This window comes from Telopea speciosissima, chromosome 1, assembly GCF_018873765.1.
Source record: "Telopea speciosissima isolate NSW1024214 ecotype Mountain lineage chromosome 1, Tspe_v1, whole genome shotgun sequence".
Lineage (NCBI taxonomy): Eukaryota > Viridiplantae > Streptophyta > Magnoliopsida > Proteales > Proteaceae > Telopea > Telopea speciosissima.
In genome coordinates, this window is record NC_057916.1 from 75,230,756 (window position 1) to 75,253,481 (window position 22,726).

General features: G+C 41.1%; 2 protein-coding genes and 2 non-coding genes across 4 annotated transcripts in view; 2 read left to right on the plus strand and 2 right to left on the minus strand.

Moving 5' to 3' along the window:
* The window catches only part of LOC122643632, a 33,099-nt gene extending 29,939 nt beyond the window's left edge, over positions 1–3,160 (minus strand). Inside the window, exons 1-2 of the mRNA XM_043837239.1 lie at positions 2,093–3,160; positions 1,803–1,954 (exon numbers count right to left, since the gene is read on the minus strand). Coding sequence (XP_043693174.1) covers positions 1,803–1,954; positions 2,093–3,037 — 1,097 coding nt within the window. The 5' untranslated portion in view covers positions 3,038–3,160. The remainder of the gene's footprint in view (positions 1–1,802; positions 1,955–2,092) is intronic.
* Positions 3,161–6,819: 3,659 nt separating this feature from the next.
* Positions 6,820–14,110, minus strand: LOC122669857 (DEAD-box ATP-dependent RNA helicase 7). The gene is made up of 14 exons (XM_043866738.1): positions 13,400–14,110; positions 12,357–12,491; positions 12,060–12,200; positions 11,868–11,979; positions 11,122–11,192; positions 10,847–11,001; positions 10,629–10,740; positions 8,677–8,778; positions 8,535–8,595; positions 8,270–8,438; positions 8,097–8,193; positions 7,908–8,002; positions 7,406–7,539; positions 6,820–7,158 (listed from the first exon to the last, which is right to left on the minus strand). Exons 1-14 carry the CDS (start codon positions 14,018–14,020, stop codon positions 6,935–6,937), a joined length of 2,229 nt encoding a protein of 742 aa, XP_043722673.1. The 5' UTR covers positions 14,021–14,110; the 3' UTR covers positions 6,820–6,934.
* On the plus strand, positions 10,068–10,160 carry LOC122649224. Its single transcript, XR_006331198.1, has one exon. It is a non-coding gene; the product is annotated as a small nucleolar RNA Z103 (small nucleolar RNA).
* A 114-nt stretch (positions 14,111–14,224) lies between the features above and the next one.
* TRNAV-AAC lies at positions 14,225–14,298 on the plus strand. The gene has a single exon. It is a non-coding gene; the product is annotated as a tRNA-Val (tRNA).
* The last annotated feature ends 8,428 nt before the right edge of the window (positions 14,299–22,726 follow it).

The window sequence follows — 22,726 nt, forward strand, 5'->3', positions numbered from 1 at the left end:
ATGGGCTCATTCTATAGGCACGGTTTATTTTTTTTTTAAAAAAAGCTCGAGTTGATGCTGCTCCTGCTGTTACCTTCCTTGAGTGAACAACCTTGTGTTTGATCAAGGCTGGTTGGTTTTGATCCTTTCAACCACCTTGTCATGAGAAGCCCAGGTGTTTTCCTTGTTCTTATTCTACTTCCTCCTTCTTCCCCTCCATTAATCAAGTAAGTATTCTTCTGGTTTTTTGCAATTCACATTCTTATTTGAGATTTCATATGCAAGTCTTTTTTTATTCGGAATTCAATTGAGGGAATCTGGCCATCAGATCATCCTCAAATTTTGAAGGATTGTTCTTCATCTTCAAGGAGACCTTTGACCAGAAGTTCTTACATCAGACCTGCTGATCTGGGTATATTTAAGAATTCCTATTCTCCCTCTATCTACTCATCTAATTTACGGAATCGATTTGATCTTCCTGCTGGATTATTATTGCTGAAATTTCTGTCATAATATCAGTTTCGATTGATTACCATAGTACTGTTCCACTGTTCCTGGTTATTAATCTAATTTGTGTTTCGACTGAAATACCCCTCTAAGTCTCACTAGGATTGAGTCATAAGTCCAGATCCAACCTTTGAATCAATTGGATATTTTCAGCAAGTGTTCCATACCCTGAAGGCCAGAACATAGAACTCAACCTTAGTTTTGAGTTCATCTGTACACCTGATTTCGACTTATGCTATTTCTCCCTAATCTGGATTTATTCTCTGAGAAAAGATCCTGTTCTGGTACTATTTTGAGTCTTCAAATTCAGTATTACATCATCATGGAAGCCAAAAATAATGTTTGAATGTACTTCTACTTTCTTGCTTTATTTATTTATAAAAGGAAAGAGAGACCGGTGAGTGGGTGAACGAATCCTCCTCCATTCCGAGGGTGCCTGCGCAAATCCTTCTCTCATCATTTGGAGTGGAGAAAAAAGAGGGAGAAGCTCTTATGTATACATAGCAAAGCTCGAGAGATCTGACACAGAGAGTGCTCTGTGGAACACACAGAGAATGTGGTGTGCACAGAGAGAGTTGTGTACGCAGAATGATGCACACACTAAGGATGGTGCACATAGAATGGTACACACATAGGAGTGTTTGTCGTGTATGGGTAATGGCGTGACGGTGTTCACTCTGTCAAAAGAAGAAGGAAGGGTGTGCAGTTCTTCTTGTATTTGTCACCTTAGGTATTGAGGTGAGAGTATTGTGATTTTGTTAATCCATCTTGTATGGCGAGAATTTTGTTATCCAAGAGGGATTTGTCTCTTAATGTTTGTAACCCTTTAGCACTGTTTAGAGAAGATTTTATTACCATTATTGATTTTAGTGGAAGTTTAATCTGGACTAGGTCTCGTGATTTTTCCCTTTCATCTTGAGAAGTGTTTTCCACGTTAAAAATTGATGTGCCTTTTGTGGTTGGCTTGATTTGATTTATTTGCGTTATTAACTTTGTGCATACTTGGTCATTGTTTATCTCCATTAACTTACACAAAGTAGGAAAGGGTTTGTTTTTCCCAACACATATAAATGAGGGCAATATCCAATCTGATCAAAGTTTATCTGGGATGCCTTTTTTTTTTTTTTTTAAATTCTATTTTCTTTCAGTCATAATGAAATGTAATGATGGCCACAAAACTAGTTGATATGTAGGATGCTATTGTGAATTCTCGAGGAAGAAATTCATATTGACAATTTCTGAACACATACTCTCAACGAGGACCCAAGCACCAGAATAAGTATGAAATCTCATTTGTGGCTTAAAATAATTGATACCTCCGTGAGAAAGGAAGCCTTAGAAGAAGGTGTGACATTGTATTAACAAGATCAGGCATGGAAACAAATTGTAAGAGAATCAGCTGTAGGATGGCAAACCATAGGTTCTTTGTGATCCCCTCTGCAGAATGTCGAGCTACTGCATGTCCAACCTGATTAAAGAAGAATGGCAGAAAATAAAAAGTTCAGAATGATCTCTTTGTCACATTGAACAGATATAAAAGATCCAATTTCTGCAAAAGATACAAGGATTGTCACGTTACTAGAATTACTGATTAAGATATATATACCTCATGCCCAATTATAGTAGCTATCTCTTCATCAGACTTGAAATGGCCAAACAACCCGGTGAAAACAACAATCTTCCCACCTGGAAGGCAGAAGGCATTCACAAGAGGCTCATTCACCACAAGCACCTCCCAATTCAATCCTTCCAAATGATCAGTTGCAGGTTGTGAACCCCGCTCATGACCTTTCTTCCGGCACTTTTCAACCCACTTGTCATCAAGAATCTCATCCTCACGGTTCCAACCTTCTTCAAACTTCCCCTCTGCACCGCTACGCAATGCCGTCAAAGCATCATGGGTGGTGCTACCTTCGGACATCCCACTGGTTTCCGATGCATACCCGGGATCGCCCCACACACGTTCATGGCTTAACCCTCTTTGCAGAGCTTCAATTATGTCCCTCGCTATCAATCTCACCCGAACACTCTCAGGGTGTATAGCAGGAAGGATCTTTCCCTTGAACTCAGCCTTCAACTGCTGAAACTGAGTTTCTCCAATCTGCCTCTCAATCCTCTTCGGCAAAAGCACGAAATGATTCCGTTTTGTATAAGGAATTGTCTCCAAACTCCCAAAGTAAACAGTAATCAACACACCCGAACCAACAAGAACAACAACGAGCACGGTCCGTGGGTTCTGGAACCATCGGTTAGGGCCTCTGGGTCTGAAATGCTGAACTCGATACCGATCTACGTAGTAAAATCTCTTCCCACCGCCAAGAAAGGGAAGGTGATGACTCTGTTTCCCTCCAATTTGAAGATTTGTTCTCCAAGAAATCAAGGATGAACCAGAAAGGCCATAAGTCCTAGCGTTCCCAGTTCCAGAAATCGAAGAATGAGGCTGGCGCTTGAATCCCTGGCTTGCCTCTCCAATCGGCGCTCGGGTTACGATCCTCGAAGCGAAGCCCCGGAAGGCATCAACAGCAAGCTTAGCTTTCCTGTAAGAACCCATGATCTTAAAACAGTATGCCTCAACTGTAACCAGCCTCCATCAATTCATACTATTCCTATTCAGAAGAGAGAAGAAGAGTCGAGACCAAAAAAAAATCGAAAAAGAAAGAATTTGGTGGTGGGGGAGGGGGAGGGGAACCATACGGGTGGAGAAGATGACACCAAATAGGAACGAGAAATGAATTTAAAATATTTTTATTCCACGATTTATTTTCTCCTTCTTTTTTTTCGTGAATTTTGTTTACGGGATTTGATATTATATTTTGAAACTCCAACTCAGCTCATGACGTGTTATAATTTACCCTTACAGCTGGTCAAACGCAGGACCGTTTCAAATTCGAAACTGCAAGGGATTCGCTCTTCTTTTTGTTCCCTATATATGAGTTTACCTTTTTTTTTTTTTTTTTTGGTAAACAAGCCTTTATTAGGGAAAAAAACTTGCAAAAGCTCATGGGGGCAATGAGAAACACAACTCATGCAATCATGGAGTGGAAATGGGCCATTCAGTAGCGCATGCTAACGACAAAGCCCTCCATGCCAAGGAGTCAGCCACGCTGTTAATCTCCCTTAGAATTGAAAAAAAGCAACAAAAAACAAAAGAGGTTGATAAATGAATAATATCATCCACCAACACTCGAATGTGCAGAGGCGAAGTTCCACCACCATCCTTGATATATGAAATCAGATTCATATTATCAGACTCGATCATAACCCGCTCAAAACCAGCCGTGATCATTTCCATCATCGCATACCGAATAGCAATAGCCTCACCCACTAAGATATCAGAAAAGGAAGATGGGGACGAAGCAGCAAGCAATGGCTGTCCACTATGATCTCTACAAATAAATCCAACGCCTGACAAGGCTGAATCTGCTACATAACTAGCATCACAATTGCACTTCACATAGCCCATTACAGGCGCAACCCAGTGAAAGGGTCTATCAACCAATGTTGGAGGAAAAGAAACCACACCAGATGGAATAGCATCATGCTCATTGAAGGCCTTAACCGCTAGCTGCTGCAATAACTTCCGATGGCTGCCATACTCTGCGTTCAAAAACCAAATCATTTCTTGACAACCAAATGTACCAACAAATGAAGCTACATAAAGTAACCAAAGAAATGGACTCCTTCCCCAACCTAGAGAATAACCTCCAGGATGCAATCCAATCTGAAAAACACTGATCAGCACCCAACAAAGAGATAGAACCCAGTGGGCTTCCAAACCATACAACTCTTGCATATGAGCATCCTAAGAGAATGTGTGTAGCTGTCTCACGTTCCCACATCGAGCACAGAGCGGATCAGCATGAACATTACGCCGTGTCAATGCATCACCAGTCGCAAGACCAAAGACATAAGCATGCCATAAAAACCGTTGAATCTTAGGAATTGTCTTACAATTCCAGATTGACTTCCAAACAGCATTGGGGACCGAACTCCAATCATGTAACCTGGAAGATGATGCCAAAGACCCACGGCAAGCATGTTCCTTATTAGATAGTAGATGGTAGGCACTACGGACCGAGAAAACACCATTCTTACTTCCCATCCATACCAACCGATCAGGCCGATCGCAAAGTGACAAATTAATCTTCATTATCTCCCTGATATCAGCAGCATTAAAATATGTAGATAGCAAATCATTGCGCCAAGTATGAGATACAGGATCAATGAGATCCGAAACCTGCCTTAACCATGGAATGTTCGGACTAGATGAGGTGACCCTAAAATCAGGTTAAGAAGGAATCCATGCATTGGACCACATATCAACACAAGTACCATTGCCAATACTCCAACACAAGCCATCCTTCAAGACCCTTTTCCCCTCCATAAGGCTCCTCCAACCCCAACTAGGTCGCTGCCCACATGATGCCTCCAAAAAATCAGCATTAGGGAAGTAAATAGCCTTCAAGAAACGAAATAGTAAGCTATTGGAATCCGACCACAAACGCCATGCCATCTTATAAAGTAAAGCACTGTTATGAAGACCTAGGTCACGAAACCCCAACCCACCACACTCCTTTGACAAACATAGGTGCTCCCAGGAAATCCAATGCATCTTAGGTCACCCATTAGTCTCTCCCCAATAAAAATTGGAAGCCATACAGAGCAAGGACTTGTGATGCGAGGCTGGTAACTGAAAATGCATACATGCACAATTGGACATAGAAAATACCACTGATTTCAACAATACCTCCTTACCAGCATGTGATAGAAGCTTTGACTTCCAACCCTCCACCTTTTGTTGCACCTTACCTTATTTTGAAGCTCGTGACTTGCAAGTGCAAGTTAGGCTAGGAGACAAATAGCAAGATCAGCATCAACATTAGCAGGTTTTGGTAAGAATTAAGAGGGATCTTTTATTTTATCCAAAAAAAAAGAAGGATCTTTTACGCCCCGCTTGTTTAGAGGGGACTAGGTGGGATGGGAGAATCAGATAAAAATCCACTTCAATTCTCTAATCTGGCAATTCCAAGCTATACCACCTTCCCCGTGCAACACGTGGCATAAAAAATCCTGTGGTAGAGACTAGTTTAAACCATTTCATGAACCACAATTCAATTTGGTAATTGGGTTAGCATAACCCGAGTAATACCCAACCCAAAACAGAGGAAATTAGGGAGAAAAAAAAAAACACAACGCAGGTAGTGATGGTTCATCTCATTCCTCCTTCCCACCATTGGAGAGCTTCAAGGTCTGAAGCACAGGCAATTGTCCAAGGCAAAATGCTATTTGGAATGAAAGGCACGGAGGTAGACCATATAACCTACATCCAGATTCCATAGTAGGCAAGCTCATGAAAAATTCTTACAATAATTAAATTCCACAGGAGAATTAGTTTCAATCAGCTCTCTGGACTCACTTGGGAAACAACGGAAAGTCCACCTATAGTAATGAAATCTTCCCAGAGCCTCCAGACTGCATCGGTTAAGCAAGTTGAAGTAATACATAAAAGGGTAAATAACACGTCCACCCCCTGATTTTCAAACAAAACTCAATTCATCCCCTGATTTTTTTAAAAACTCAAATCACCCCAATATGACAAATTAATCTCTATCGTTAGTTTATGTTGTTAAGTAATGATGTCAGCCAGTTAAATAAATTTAAATCCCTAAACTACCCTTGACATTCAAACATAGATTTTGAAAGATAGTATTGTAAATTTAATTCTAATGTTTTAATACAATGGTAAAATAATCCTTTCACACCAATAACCATCAACAAACTAACACTATTACTATAGAGGGGGTGATTTGAGTTTTTTTAAAACCCAGGCGGTGATCTAAGTTTCGTTTGAAAACCAAGGGATGACATATAATTTACCCTAAGTTCTATTCATATCATGAACCATTGATTTCCAGAGAAAGACCTCTTTTTGCTAAAGAATTTGCACAAGATTCTATCTAAATTACGAAGTAACATCTGTTTCACATTTGGGCGAACTTGGCCATAAACGCAAATTGGTACAAGCAAGAAGAGCAGCTTCAGGGGAAGCCCTCCCTCCCCACTCCCCAGTGAGACGGGCCAAGACGGCTGGATTCGGATCATGAGGCAGCTTCCTGGAACAAAAACATATATTAATATAATAAAATATCATTCCCAAAACTCAGAATCAAAATCCTGGAACAAAAAGAAAACCAGGGATGAAAAAAGACCCTGGCAGAAACAAAATTGGTGACAATTCCTATTATACAAAAAACATTAATTTAAGCGTTCAATGACTTAATAATCCTAGATAGATAAATACGGGAACTTCAAATTTAACTGTTCCCATGTTCCTCATCAGATGCAATCTTGCCTGCACCCTTCTTTGCATGATTACATCTATTGCAAACCAATCACCGGCTTTGTCCAGGCCTGAGCTGCAGAAACAAGCATTAGTTTCTAAATGTTCTCAATTCCTCCGTCCCCGGTTGTTGCCACCACGACCTCCTCTGCCATTGGAGAATCTGTTTCTTCTATCAGAAAAACCACCTCCACTGCCACCTCTTGCACCGAACCTACCACCACCACCACCACGACCACCATAGCCAAATCTTCCTCCTGACCGTTCTCTTTCTTGCAACTGGGGCAATGTTTTCAACACTGTAACGCTAACATTAGCCGCATTTTCCTGACCTGCAAGGCAAGATTCAGAGCGAAGGTTAGAAGGTAGCAACAATATCTAAAAGTCGAGGCCAGTGATGCACATTGACCCTCCTGGTTAAGTAGATGCTTGTCCTCAAAAGGCACAGAAATCATCTCTAGTTGCCACGAAGGAATGACAAGAAGATTTGAACAAAAACCACCACCACCACCAATCAAAGGTATAGCGGACTCTTCCAAGATAAATGGACCATCAAAATTGTAAGATAAAAGACAGTACCTGCAAGGAATGCATCCAAATCTGCAGTTGGCACATCAAACACTGCACCGTTTCCATCAGCTGTAAGTGCAAGACCATTCACTGCCTCAACCTTCTCCTCGGGCAAGAATCTCCTCAGTACACCAAAAGCAAACCTGAACCAAGAATACAAACAAACCAGCAATCAGTATGGCAAATAGAGGGGAGGAAAAGGAGGAAACTTCCAGCACATCAAGAAGCTTGCACACACACAATATAGAGCTCCATGCACAAATTAAAAATACAACTGTGCACACTGAGAGCCAAGATAGCCTTCAGGATAAAAAGACAGTTATGATGTACTGACATCTGTAGAACAATCTACAGGTAATGCAATTCATTGGAAAGAGCATTTTAACTCGCTCATCCTGACACATTCATGTTTTTCAAAACAGATCAAACTTAGAATGAAACATAACTTCCCTTGAAAATCAAAGTACAAATTCAACATGAATATGCAAAAGCAAATATTTCAAGGACTCACGAGGGAGTGTAGATGGGTCTTCCAGCCTCGAGGAGTACAGTGACATAGTTCTCCATGGATGAAAGAAGAGACCTACTCTTTACCTCTTTGTAACCCTGCCCAAAATTTTGAAAAAAAAATAGCTTAGTAAACTGACAAAAGAAATACTTAAGAGCCCAAAAGCAGCGAAGGCAGAGGAAATGTGCCTACAGAAGCCTTTGCAAGTGCTTTAGCAAGTAACTCCACGGCTGAGAGACCAGATGTACTCAAAAGCTCCTCAGCGGCTGACTTGAATGCAGGAATTACACTGCATTTTCTCAATAAATCAATATACTGGGATAGCAACACTTAAATCATTACCAAGATATGCATCCTGAGAGTACCTATCAGAAATTTGAATAATCGTTTCAGCTGCTTCCAGACCAGCCGCTTTGGCAACCTCAGCTTGTTGAGGAGCAGAGACGTGCTCAAATTTCACCCCTGATTCTCTTTCTATTCTAGAAATATTTGACCTTCTAGGATCATAAAGCATCACAGCAACCCCAGTATTACCTTAAAAGAATATAACCATCTTCTCGTTAGCACAACAACGAAAATCAAACCTAATAATAATAATAATAATATCATGCGTCTGAGTTCTGGATGTACCAGCTCTCCCTGTACGACCAGATCGATGAATATAGGCTTCAACATCACGGGGAGGTTCACACTGAAACATGCATAACATAAAGAACAGATGTGAAGAAGGTATCTTTTAATTCAAATCCAGGGAATTTGACGATATACAAACCTGAATGATCAATTGTACATCATTGATATCCAATCCCCGTGCTGCCACATTCGTGGCTACCAATGTCAGGAATTTGCCTGATCTGAACCCTTTGAGTGTAACCTGCAGGAAAATGTAAGTCAAAATTAGAAGGGGGGGAGGGGAAGGAATTTTAATCTCATTGCCGACAAGGTCAATAAATTTTAATAGGAAGAATATATTGTGGCACTTTTCACATTTCCAGAAAGAACAGCTCGGTTCTTGGTTACCAAGTCCACTTGTAATCTTGTAAAGAATAACTGATTGCAAATAATTAAGGGAAATTTTCAGCGCCCCCCCCCCCCTCCGTTGGACCGTGGAATTAATGCCAACTCATTAAGTCCCAATATTTCAATTTGGGCTCAAAACCTAACGGAAATAACCGAGAGTTAACTGAGTGGGAGTAAAATGCCTAAACTACCCTCAGTTGAACAGAGGGACAAAAAATGGAAATGGAAAATGGGGACTTTCTTCCCAACCCCATCTCATCCAGCTCTGATCCAACCATTCTTCTCAACCCCATCTCATCCAGCCACGATCCCAGCCTTCCCCGAACAATTCAACCTCCATGGCTGCCCTCTCGACCTTTCTAACGAGCTCTTCCACGCCTTCAACAACGCTTGCGGTGCAATGAAAATAACCCAAATGCACACACAGGGCTGAAACGAAGCCGCTGCTGCCCTGTGCTTGCCGCTTGGCTCTACTCTGCATACTCTGCATACTTTGCATACTCAGACTTGCGTTCTCGTCTATTGCTATTGTGGTACAAGGCTCCAACCCTTGAGCTGTCCTGATGCGTTCTCGGTGTCGAAAGAGGAGAAGCTTTTCGGTGGTGAGAATGTGAATCGCCTTGAGAAGGATTGCTTGAGCAGCAACAAGGTGAGTAAGTTCCAAAGGAGATGGAACAAGCTTTCTGGTTGTTCCAATTGCTTGAACTCACTCTACCAGGTGAGTAAGTCTCAGATTAAAGCTCTCTTTCAATTCTCACAAATCGATCCATGGGTAGAGATAACTGTGTGAAATGAGAATCTGGGGAGTGAAGAGACAAAAGTCCCCCATAATGGAAATTTTCCATTTCCATTTCTTCTCCCAATTCCAAAGTCCCCATCTCCTAATTCCAGGAAACTTATCTGCTCCAATTCCATGGTTGGTATTTGGGGGAAAAAACCCTAAAGCGGACACAGGAAAAAAACAAAGAGAGAGAGAGAGAGAGAATTCATGATGGTGCAATGACGGCATCAAAGGTGCCCTTGCAGATCCGGAGAAATTCTATTTCTCTTTTTTATCTTCTCATTTTATCTCTTTCTGAATTTCTATTTTTTACGTGATTAGGGTTTTAATTTGGGATGACAAATGAGATTTGTATGGAATGGATGGAAGTGATGATTCTTTCCCCAACTTCTCGACTCTGATGATACTAAGCTATTTTTTCTCTTCGGAGAATCCAAGCCAAGAGTCTGATCCATTCTTTCCCCAACCTTTCTGTTTTTTCCTGTGAATTTTGAACCCTGAAAATTTTCTTACCTACAACCCACTTTTAGAAAGGTTGAATTGCTGAGAATATACGGTGGGGCGGGGAAGACTGGAGAGGGTGGTGGAGGGGTTGCAAGGGAGCAAGAGAAGGAGGGTTGGAGGTGGTGGTGGTGGCAGCGGCAACGGCGGCAGTGGAAAAAACAGCAGAAGGAGAAGAAGGAAAGAAAAAGGAATTAAAAAAAAAAAAACAAGGGCAAAATTGACTTTACAAAATTACTAACATGGTGACATCACAACTTAACTGTTACAATGTGATTTCCGTTAATTTTTTGGCCCAAATTGAAATATTGGGACTTAATGAGTTGGCATTAATCCACGGTCCAACGGAGGGGAGGCGCTGAAAATATCCCAATAATTAAATATGACTGATCAAAATATTTCAACATGACCTATGACCTCACCTCACGCTGGGCTTGCTGTATGTCCCCATGCAAAGCCCGTGCCCCAGGCAATAATCCAGCAAGTTCTGAAGCAGAATCCTTCGTCTCAGTGAAAATAATTGTACGCCCACCACTGAATCCGACATAAAAGGAGAAGGGGAAATGTTTGCTTAAATAACCAATTCAAAGAAAAAGGTCACAATAGATTGTAACCAAGAGGGTGTTAGAAACATACCAACCTGCCATAACACCGAATAACATCTGGAATAACCTGGGCTCTGGCTGAACTGGAACATGGAAGAACAATGTGTCTAACATTGGTACTAGCCTTCATTTTCTCATTACCAACGAGATCTACTGTTTTCTTATCAGCTTTAAGAAACCTAGACGCAATCTGCAGTGCATAAGACGGGTATCAGACTATGAGGTAACCAGAAAGAGACAAAAAGACATGCATCCAAAATTACAACATAGATTACATCCACTAGTTGAAACAGAACAGCTGAGAACATACTTGCTTCACCCAGACAGGCAGAGTAGCACTGAAGAGAAGTGTCTGGACTTTGCTTACGTCTGCAACTTTCCCTGCGATCAAAGATGTGACCAATCAAAATTTCTCTAGTCTGAGGTGAATTGCAGGATTACAACAATGAAGTTAACTTCACTACTCTGCAAGCTACTAAAAAATGATGGGTTTCCTTCACCCATGTAAATAAACATCCTAAAGAAAACTCAATTTTTTTTTGTAGGGGGGGGGGGGGGGGCAATGGATCATAAGTCAAAAAGTGCAACATTAGGCCACCCCTCACATATTTTAATTTTCAAACAGACATACCACTGCTGTTATTATCATGCATCATATTCACATATGTTTGAAATATATCAAAAGTAATAATAACACACCATGCCTAGTGCATGCATATGCAAACTATACCTAGTACAGATATGTTTCTCTCTATATATTCAACCAACTATATGAAGTTCCCCATCAGTTTTGGCCAGGAAAGTTGTCTGACACCCAAATCATAGCACACAACTGATTGAAGCTTTTTCAATACCAACATTTTACACTTGTACTTGAATGACAATTTATGTACAGGATATTTTTTTTGGGTGGGGGGTGCGGATACCTTATGTTAACAGTTTTAATTTAAAAAAATATCCTCTTTTTAAGTTCAATAAACTTCCCTAATAGATTCTGAATGCACAATGACATAAAGTCAAAATGGAAATTCAAACTTTACAATAAGCACCATGTACCTAGAATGAGTTCAACATCTTCAACAAAACCCATCCTCAGCATTTCGTCGGCCTCGTCGAGAACACGAAACTTCAATGAGCTGAAGTCAATATTTCCCCTCTCTATGTGATCCTACAGCAGGATGTACCAGGATTTTAGCATGCAATGGAGAACTACATAAGAAATATAAATCATAACAAATGTAATAATACCTTTATACGCCCAGGGGTTCCAACAACAATATCAACCCCTCTTTTCAGTTTGACCTCTTGAGGAGAATATTGAGCTCCTCCATATAAAGAGCATGAAGCTAATCCTAGAGCACGACCATAAACTTCAAAATCGGCATGTACCTGAAGATAGAAGGAAAGTTAGCTCTCACATAGAAAAGAATGCCAAATCATTACCACATTGGATACATTTATCTTCAGGAAGTTAGCTCTCACATAGAGAAGAATGTCTAATCATTACCAAATTGGATACATTTTCAAGTTTCCACCTCAAAATACCTGAGTGGCCAGCTCCCTGGTAGGCAGAAGAACCAAGACACTAGGTGCTCGTCCATACCCAGTCTTCCGTGTGGCTTTAGCAGGACCATTTATCAAAGATTCCAAGATGGGTAGCACAAAAGCCAATGTCTTCCCCTGTAAATTTTAAAAAGCATATTCAGTATAATAATTTTTTAATATCCCATTAATAGACCTCTGCTACCAATTATGTGCTGAATGATTAGAGGAATAGGAGGTTATGACCAGAACTCCCTAGCAAGCAACATGACTTCAATTATATGACTTCAATAATAATTATATTATTGAGAGAAGCTTTCGTAACTTGGGAACAGATTGACTAAAGCACTTGACATGTGTTGGTGCTTTAAAGAATAAATAACTATTCTTAAGACCTCAAGGAAAAGAGGTTCTGCTTTAACATGGTAGAAACAAGCCAGAAAAAAATACTACTTATAAAAACACTAGCACAATTTCGTCCATATCACTTGGGTCATACTCATGAACTTTAGACAAATCCATAAGCTCTAAGAGAACAAAAAAGAAAGCACAATTTCTTTGGCATTCATCATTCAACATGAGGATGAAAACATAAATAAGAATGCAACGTATGCATAAAACTTGAATAAATCAGTACTATATAACGCAGGATGGAAACCGAATAAAATGGCAGCAGCTTGGAAAAAAGGAGAAGAAAATGCACTCCTGGAGCACATGAAAAGGGTCACCAATATCAAAACAACCAGTGAAAGACAGAAGGAAATGAGGCGACTTTCCAAACGCAGTAGATACTTGACCATCCAGGGACATTCTCTAGAATAAGCAACTAAGCAAGCCTATCCCTAGACGGCATCATATAACGACCCTAACCATCCAACTGATTAGCAGTAGCGAGATGGAATGTAGAAACTTCAAAAAAATTGAATCACAAGTTCTGAATTTTGCGGGGTAATTACCAATAAAAATTGTTTAAGTTCTGAGCGATTGCACGCAGATGAAACAGAACATTAAAGGAGAAAGTCAGCAAGATAAAGAGACATTAATACCTGACCCGTGCGGGCGCGGCCAACCAAATCAGAACCATCGAGAACTGTATCAAATGTCATGGCTTGGATAGGGAAGAGCGATTCAATTCCCTTAGACTTCAACTGCTCTCTTAAGGGCTGGGAGATCCTGAAATTAGAAATAGAGTTAGGGTTGACACCTGCATCGGCAACTACCTCTCCTTCCTCCTCGTCGGTGTCCATCAATTTAGACTTCTTCGAAAAGCCACCGACGGCCCTTGGCTTCAAACTCACCGGGGTCCCCAATTCAGAACTGGTCTCGCTCTTCCCCTCTTCATCATCCCCATCTTCTTCAACCTCAGAAGCTTTCCTCTTCTTACTCTTATTCTTCTGCTCGCTACTACTCTTCTTCTTCTTATTCTTCTCCAACAAACTCTGTTCTGAATCGTCGCTGTTCAAGTCCTCTTCCGATTCAGATGATTTTGAAGCAATGGACTTCTTATAATTCTTCTCCTTCTTGTTTTTCTTCTTCTCAATTGAATTAGCTTCTTCGGTTTTGGGAAGAGCGGTGTTTTTCGTCGTCGTCTTGTCCTTCATCATCTTCTTCTTCTTGTCTATAGGCTCTTCGAAGAGAAGAGGTTCAGAGACTGCTAGTGAAGGCATGAGGGATGTAAAGAAAAGCTAAAAGGGTGGCGGGTCTTCTGCTAAACAGAGAATATGCAATGTTGCTGCAGACTGCAGCAAACGAAGAGAAACATAGCGGGGCTAGGGTTTAGGATTTTATAGATGGTAGAAATTTCACGAAATTCGCCAGTTATATATAATTAAACCTACGTATTATTAGAAAGTGTTTCTTACAAAAGCTAAGGTTTCGTGGTGTAGTTGGTTATCACGTCAGTCTAACACACTGAAGGTCTCCGGTTCGAGTCCGGGCGAAGCCATATTTTTATGTTAATTTTTAATGTGAAGTAGTTTTGGCAGAAAATAATTTCTAGTGAAACATGTTTTTCAAATCGTAACCTAATCGAGATGAAACTATCAATACCCTTTCAACGGGTAAATTTCATGTTCTTTTGTTCAAGTTTTATAGCTGAAGTTAGTTGTATTTGGGTGGCATTTCTTTAATGGAGGTTTCGTTGATAGGTGATCTTAAGGAAATTGAAAAAGTAAATCCATAAAATTCAATTCATCATGGTTTTGTATTCTATGTTGCTTAGAACCGTTTACGAACCAATACCGTCCCATCCTGTTGATAAGCAGGACCGGGACTTAGGTTTGGTCCCGTTAACTAAATGGGACGGTACTCGGATTGGCACCTTTGGTATCGGTACCAGTACAGACCCATCCTGAATACCGCAAACCGTCCCAATTGACATCCCTGGTGAGGGTAACATTGGCACCGAGGGTGGCAGGAGTAGTAATTCCAATCTAACCAGTACCTGAGCCAAGTTCTAGAATAAGGATAACGGGGAGGACTGTGTTGACTTACATTGGAGAAGGCAAAGGATATAAGAGTTAAGGGCAACGCTTTGCCTTCCTGTGCTTTTAGAAATTACTCGAATGGCTCTAAAGCTATGTTTGGTTCCACTCTCATTTCTTGATTTAGTTGATTCTTTCTTTGTGGAATCAATTTTGGAGTGGAATTATGTTTGGTATGTCTAGCTCAATTCCCTACTCCTTCGGATTGAACTAGTGCAAAACCTCTCCAAGAATCAAGAATCAAAGAGCATTATAAAATGTTCCTTGCACTCCCTTTTTTTTTTTTTGTACGATGAGAAAATAAATATATTAAACTAAGGATAATAGTGTTTGTACAATATTGTCACACCCTCACGAACTTCATATTTATAGATACAAACTTTGTCAAAAATTTAAGAGTCAAAAGGTGCTCATTAGAAGTGTGCTCATTAGAAGTGTATGTAACACTAGGATGTAACACTAGATAAATTAGATTCCTGCTGAGCTTTAAGTAGCATAGTAATAAATGCCAAGACCTAACATTTAGAGCTATAAACAGATTGGATTCGGCTCGGATAGTGCTATATCCACATTCGATTAGCTATCTGACGGATTCGGATAGTACTAAATGGATACGGATCGGATATTTTATCCTTTTACATGTAAATATAGCTTTTCGGATAGCTATAGCCTATCCGTATCCACATCCGCTTAGCTTTTGGACAGATTCGGATAGTGCTAAACAGATACGGACACGAATACGGAAACGAATTTCGGCTATTCATTTATACCCCTACTAACATTAGACTATCAGAGGTAGGATTGTTGATCATCTCTACAAGATCTCTATTGCTACACCAAACTTCCTTGAGTGAAACATCATGTTTGACAGAATGCTCTAATCCCTGGATTAACCCAAATAATTCTGTCTCCAAAAAATTGTTAGTTCCAAAAAACCAGCAAATATGAACTTAATTTGGCCCTGTATCAAAATGAAATACACCCATCCTGATCTTTCTATATTGGAGGATGTTGTTCCTGCACACACAAGAATAGGATAGTGAAATACTGGTAAACAATTCAGATAATTTAAAAGAGATAAATCAGATTTAAGAGAGCTAGAGAGTTCAACATCTTTGAGGATGTGTGGGTAGATGTTGAGATCACACATCCATTTTCGAGAGTTGTTCATGATCCACATCGGATCCAGTTTAACATCATTGTGAATCACCTTGTTCCTAACATGCCATATAAACTAACATGTTATGATAAAAATTGGAAAAAAAAAAAAAAAAACATTTAGAAATGGCTTTCTCACGCAATATGTCTAATAAAAGGGATTGACAGAGTTGAATCAGGGATGGGGATGAGAGGTGTTCTGTTCTCAATCCTAATGAGCCAGCCGCCCAAATATGCTTAATCTAGTCACATGAAATGAAGAGATGCCATATGGATTCAATGTTAGATCCACAAAAAGCACAACTGAGATCGATCGAAATTCATTTTGAGATAGTCGCTTTAACAGGGATTCCTGCATTTAAAACATGCTAATATAACGTTTTAAACTTGGGATGAATAGGAAGTTTCCAAAGTAAGCGCCACTAAGAGGTGTTATTAGTTTGTAAAGAGAGATTTAATGAGGATTGAATAAATTTAGCAGCTAATCAAGTAGAGAACCTACCTGACTTGGAAGTGGAACATGTCCATCTATCATCGTTATTGGTTAGTGGTAAAAAAGCACAAGCAGATCCTAACATATTTCCCTTGATCCCGATAAAATACACCCTCACCTCCTGCACCTTCTCTACCTGCAACTCACCCCAGCCCCCTCTTGATCCCAATAAAACACACCCCCATCCTCCCACACCTTTTCTGTTTGCAACTCACCCCAGCACCCCTCTCTACTCCATCTATCCCACACTTCTCCGCCTACAACTCAAACCAGCCCCCTCTCTGCTCCATCCCTCCCACTTGACCTCCCTACATAAAACTAGCCCCAGACCCACCATCGCCCACGCACCCCCATGCCTCCACCCCCTACTGCTATTTGTCCCATCGCATCCAGCACACCCACCCTCTGGCCACATCTTGTCACCACCCCTGTCCCTTTTTTTTTTATTTTTTTTATATATATTTAAGAAAACACCCTCAACAGAGCTACCTTAGACCTGCTACAACTTGCAACCCTACCACCACCTACCTTTGCTGCTAGCCCAACATGCCACCACCCACCATTCACTGCAAGTGCAACACTCGCACCCACAACAAAGCCACCCCAATACCTACTCCCACATCCGCGATCATCCCCACCCCCAACCCCCATCTGCAACAGAAATGACCTTCACTCTCACAACCACCAAACCCACCCCCCCATCCCAAATCAGTGTCTGTGTTAGGGTTTTGGGTTTAAGCACAAGGTTCCTTAAAGTAATACACCCTGCATATCAAGTTTGGAATAATCAGGTTGGTGCCTCCAACTAATATTTATAGGAAAGATTAGGGTTTTAAGTTAGATGGGATCTATCTAGTGGAGCCCACTATAGCCTCATTCTTTATTTAAGTGAATTTATATTAGAACATATATTAGGGTTATAGAATATACCCAACAGCCTGCACCCTCCCTTTTGAGTTCCCGCAAAATCTATTTTTGGTAGATCCTCTTCCCCACCCCCAAAATCCCAAATCCCCGCCCAAAACCCGAGTCTACTCGTATTGACCCCTTAGGACCTATCGGATGGATCTGCTCGTACCCGTACTGACCACTATTGGGTCAAGTAAATTGGGTTCAAAGGTTGTATGGTTATCAGATCAGTCCCGATCAGACGGATTTGCCCATATTTGTCTTAAAACGAAAACTGATCTTTTTCCATAACAATACACTGAAGCAAGATTGGCTAGGAATTGCTATTGGCTTCAATTGATTCACTTGATTGCCATAATGGCATTTTTGTTATTAATAAATGCAATGTTTGAATCGATTCTGTATAAAGGCCTTCCAAACGATGATCCTGATGTTTTTCTATTCCAAATTGTGTGAGAGGGAGAGGTCATAGAATTTGCTATATATCTTACGGTTACCAAAAAAAAAAAAAAAAATCCAAATCATCCTTTCAATCTGCCAAACAATTGGCAAGTAGTGATCATATTTGAACACCATTGTTAGACAAAGAATAATAAAAATGGAGAGGGTTCCTAAGATAAATTAGGCTTGACTTGACTGATTTAGTGGGCAATGTATGAGCTCACATGGCTGTTCGGATGGAGGTTGCGAAGTGTAAAGTGCACCATCAAATCGCCTCGCGCACGCATTCGGACGGTCACAGTCCTTGCAAGTGCACTTTAGAATCTCTTCTAAAAATACCATGTGATAAAATGACCACTAACACATATAACCTATAAGAATTCTTTCTTCATAACCGATGTGGGACTAAAGTCTCACACCAATAATTTAAAATTTCCAACAATCCTACAACAAACCTATTTTTTCATTTCAGATTTCGCGAGTGATACAACATAAAATCACCTCACCAATCAGAAGCCACCACGTGGCCGAGCCGGGGTCATCCCAAAAACCGAACAGAGCTGAATCAGAAACCGGGCCGACCTGGCCTCCGTCACATCGCATGGTAGGGCTGAGCACTCTGCTAAGCCTGCAACACATCATCCATGTCGACCTCCTTGACCGAGCATACACAGAACGGTCAAGGCCGAGGTGACTGCCGAGATCGATCTCCCTTGGCCAACCTCCATGACCGAGCTCTTAGGCCGAGCCCTCCACCAAGGTCATCACAACGGCCTCCCATGGGCGACCTCCATGGCCGAGCTCCTGGGCCGAGCCCTGCACCAAGGTCATCACAACGGCCTGCCAGGAATCGCGGAGCCACGTCAGCACCGCCCGAGTATCCCGGAATAAGGATCGAGCCACGATCCCTACACAATATCGAATCACGCTCCCATTAGGACTCTTACCTTAACAAGAGTCCGACCCCGAAAGAAACTCTCCACTCCACTCCGCTCCACGAGGAAGAGCCTTACCAAACAAGGACTCTTACCATACTAGGATTCCTCCAACCGCCTCATCTCCCTCTATAAATACCCAGGTATGGAGCATAATTCGACATCTCACTTTTACTAAGCTGTTACGTTGTTGCACTAGAGACCTGACTTGAGCGTCAAAGATTCCTAGGTCGGAGCCACATCGACTCTCTTGCGCTCATTCGTCTTTTTGCAGGCTCATCCGTGGGCGAACCGGACGACGGAGGTTTTCACACGCAACAGCGAGATTAAATCGCCCAATCATATTGTCAATAAAAATAAAATCAATTCTTTATCAAAGGCGTTAGAATAGAGAGAGAGAGAGAGAGAGAGAGAGAGAGAGAGAGAGAGAGAGAGAGAGAGAGATTATATCATCGGAAGCTAAATCATCTTTTCAATCTGCCGTATAAGTAATGATCATGTTCGAATAACATCTTACAGGCTACAACAAGCATGTATAAAACTTTTCCATTTCAGTTTTCATTCTTTTCCTTTTTAATTTTCTTGATCAATGACATGGTATCTTCGCCCAAGTATGTTGAAAGAAAAAGCTAAATCTGCCATTTAGAAGATTAAAAAACATCCAATTATACTATCAACTAGGAGCTTGCATGATAACACTTCAGTGTCTCTATTTCTGTTTTTTTGTATATGGGAACACAAAAATAAGAGAAATCCATTTGTTAACACCGGTTCAATTTTTTGTTCATGGGAATGAACTGGGACAAAAAAGTTGCTGAGAAGTAGAAAAAACAAAAAGCTCCAATTTGAAGCTTCTCCGTCCCAAAAATAAAAAGAAAAAATAAGGGCGAAACTACTCTTTAACGAGTACATGGTTAATTTGATGGGCAAAACACTAATTTCATGTTCAAAATAAAACAACATCTCCAATGCAACTTCAACCACCACTCAGCCCCCCCCCCCCATTGCCACTACCAGCACCACCACCTCCCCCTCCACCGGCACCACCTCCTCCATCACTACTGCCACCTCCACTACTACCATCGCACCACCACCACTTCCGCCACCTCCACCACCATCACCACCACCGCTACCACCTCCTCCACACCTTCACCACCAACTCCAACACTGCTACCACCTCCACCAAATTTTTGGGTATTCAATGGAATTTTTTGAATTTTTTTAGAATTTCTAGAAACAAAAATGATTATGCATAACAAATGCGTTTCAGTTTCTTTTCTGGCCCAAAAATAGAAATTATTATGCGTTCTCAAACATGTTTTTTTGCCCAGAAATTTGAGCTAGTAATAGAAATACAAAAAATCATTTCTGGAATTGAAATACGGTTTAGAAACAGAAGTGTTATCATGCATGCCCTAGCTCTCCCATTAAAAAAACCATTTCTTTTATCAAAAGTGTTAGAGAGAGGGTATTATATCATTTTGGTTAAGATAGGTCATAAAATTTGCTGTGTGTTTTATCGTTTACCCAAAAAAAAAAACAGAACCCAAAGTTATCTTTTTAATGTTTCAAACAAGTAGTGATCAAGTTCGAATAACATCCTACAACAAAGCCTATATAAAAATTTTCCATTTCAGATTTCACTCATTTCCATTTTAATTTTCTTGATCAATGGCATGACAAGGTTTTTTATTTTTTTGGTAAAATCTTTGCCCAAGTTTGTTGAAAGAAAAAAACTATATTTGCCATGTAGATGATTAAATTGTCCAATCTTAGTGTCAACTAGCTCTCTCATAAAAAATAAAAAGGGTTTTTTTCACATACCACTCCTGAGGTTTGATGTAATTATGAAAACATTCCTCAGTTTTGAAAAATTTTACCTGCCCCCCTGAGGTTCTTAATAGATAACACATAACCCCATTCCATTGGTCTAAGACTAACAACATTAAAAGCATGGGATGAACTACCAAAAATGCCCTTGTAAGAAAGAAAAAAAACCCGCAACTCAACTTCCTCAAACGATTTGGGGAAGATGAGTTGCAGGTTTTGTAAGAAACGCTGGAATTCTGAAGGACAACAAGAGAAGATTAGAAGATAGAAGCTCGTCTGTATTATTCCATGTTGAAACGATTGTCAGATCCATACAATGAAAACTAAAAAGAACTCTTGTTAGGGAAACAATGAAATTAACTGGATTCAGAAGATCATTGTCACTTCTGAATTTTACTTTTACCTTTCTTTGATCCACTTTTGTTTGAAAACCCTGAACTGACATAAATTGATCCAAATCTACTTCAATCCATACATCTAGAACCACAAATAAACTACTAACCAAACTCTGCAAATTCTTCTCCTCTCACTCCCTTAGGGTTCCTTGAAAGATCTTCAACTGTTTATGGTGACTGTACCTCCATCGTCTATAACAATTCCACCTTCACTTGGTCCCAAACCTACCAACGTTGCCTTCAAATCGCTTCTGCTATCTCTTCTCTCGGAATCCAAAGAGGCCATGTTGCCTCTGTTTTTGCCCCAAATCTTCTTGCCACTTCGCCGTTCCGATGGCCGGAGCAATTCTCAACACCATCAATACCCGTCTCGACTCCTGCACAATCTCCGTCCTCCTTCTGCAATTGTTACTGCTTGCAGCCCTAATAAAGAGGAGATGGATTGGAATGGTTTCTACACCCCCATTCCAGCGTTCCCTACATAACCTGCAACTCATCTTTCCCAAATCGTTTGGGGAAGATGAGTTGTAGGGGTTTTTTGTTTTTTTAGAAGGGCATTTTTGGTAGTTCATCCCATGCTTTTAACATTGTTAATCTTAGACTAACGGAATGGGGTTATGTGTTACCTGTTAAGAACCTCAGAGGGTACATAGAAATTTTCAAAACTGAGGAATGTTTTCATAATTACGTCAAACCTCAGGGTGGTACGTGAAAAAAACCCAAATAATAATAAATAAAAAAAAACAATTGTCAAATAGCTCTTCAATTACCACGTGACAAGTTTTTAAGCTACCTCAATTATCAGATTTGCAATGTATTTTTTCCCTCTTATTAAAAAAAAAAAATCATCCAACCTATAGGAGGTTAATTCAACAATTCTAAACATTAGATAATGATACATCCAAGATTCACCGAACCAGTCAGCGGCTGCCACGTGTCACAAACCGACCCGCTCCAAAACCAAGGAGAACCAACCGAGGGTCCCACCCAGGCGCGGCCTCACCCAGGCGCCGGCCTCACCCAGGCGCCGGCCTCACCCAGGCGTGGCCTCTCACCCAGGCGCGGGCCTCACCCAGGCGCGGCCTCACCCAGGCGTGGCCTCTCACCCAGGCTCGGCCTGCACCCAGGCGTCGGCCTCACCCAGGCGATGACCTCACCCAGGCGTGGCTTCACACCCAGGCGCGGCCTCACCCAGGAGCGGCATCGTGGACGCAGACGTGATGTACATGGACACCGAGGCCGCTCATCTATGACCCAATCGTGTCACTACAGACTTATGCCACCACTAGGACTCTAGGCCACCACTTAGAAGTCACGTCACCCAGACGGATTCAAGCACCAATGACGTTATCACCACACGCGGGTATCTATCTGCCAAGGATCTTGATACCACCAGGACACTCCCTCCCGCGGGGAGATGGCCAATAAGGATAGAACCCCGTTACCCAGGGCCTCTATCCACTCAACGGCACACTCGCCATCAAACTGGGACTCTCCACACCGCCACACACTACTATAAAAGGCAAGGTACACAACCCTATGGGGGGAGATCAAAACTCATATTGAATAATAACTATTCATCTATTTGCTCAGGAGATATAACTTTGGTATCGGAGAGCCCTAGGTCGGAATCACACCGATTCTCTCTGTTGACCCCTTGGTCCACTTGCAGGTGACGACACTCACAGGACCGCTCGACGATTTCTTGACGCAATAGATAATAAGGGAC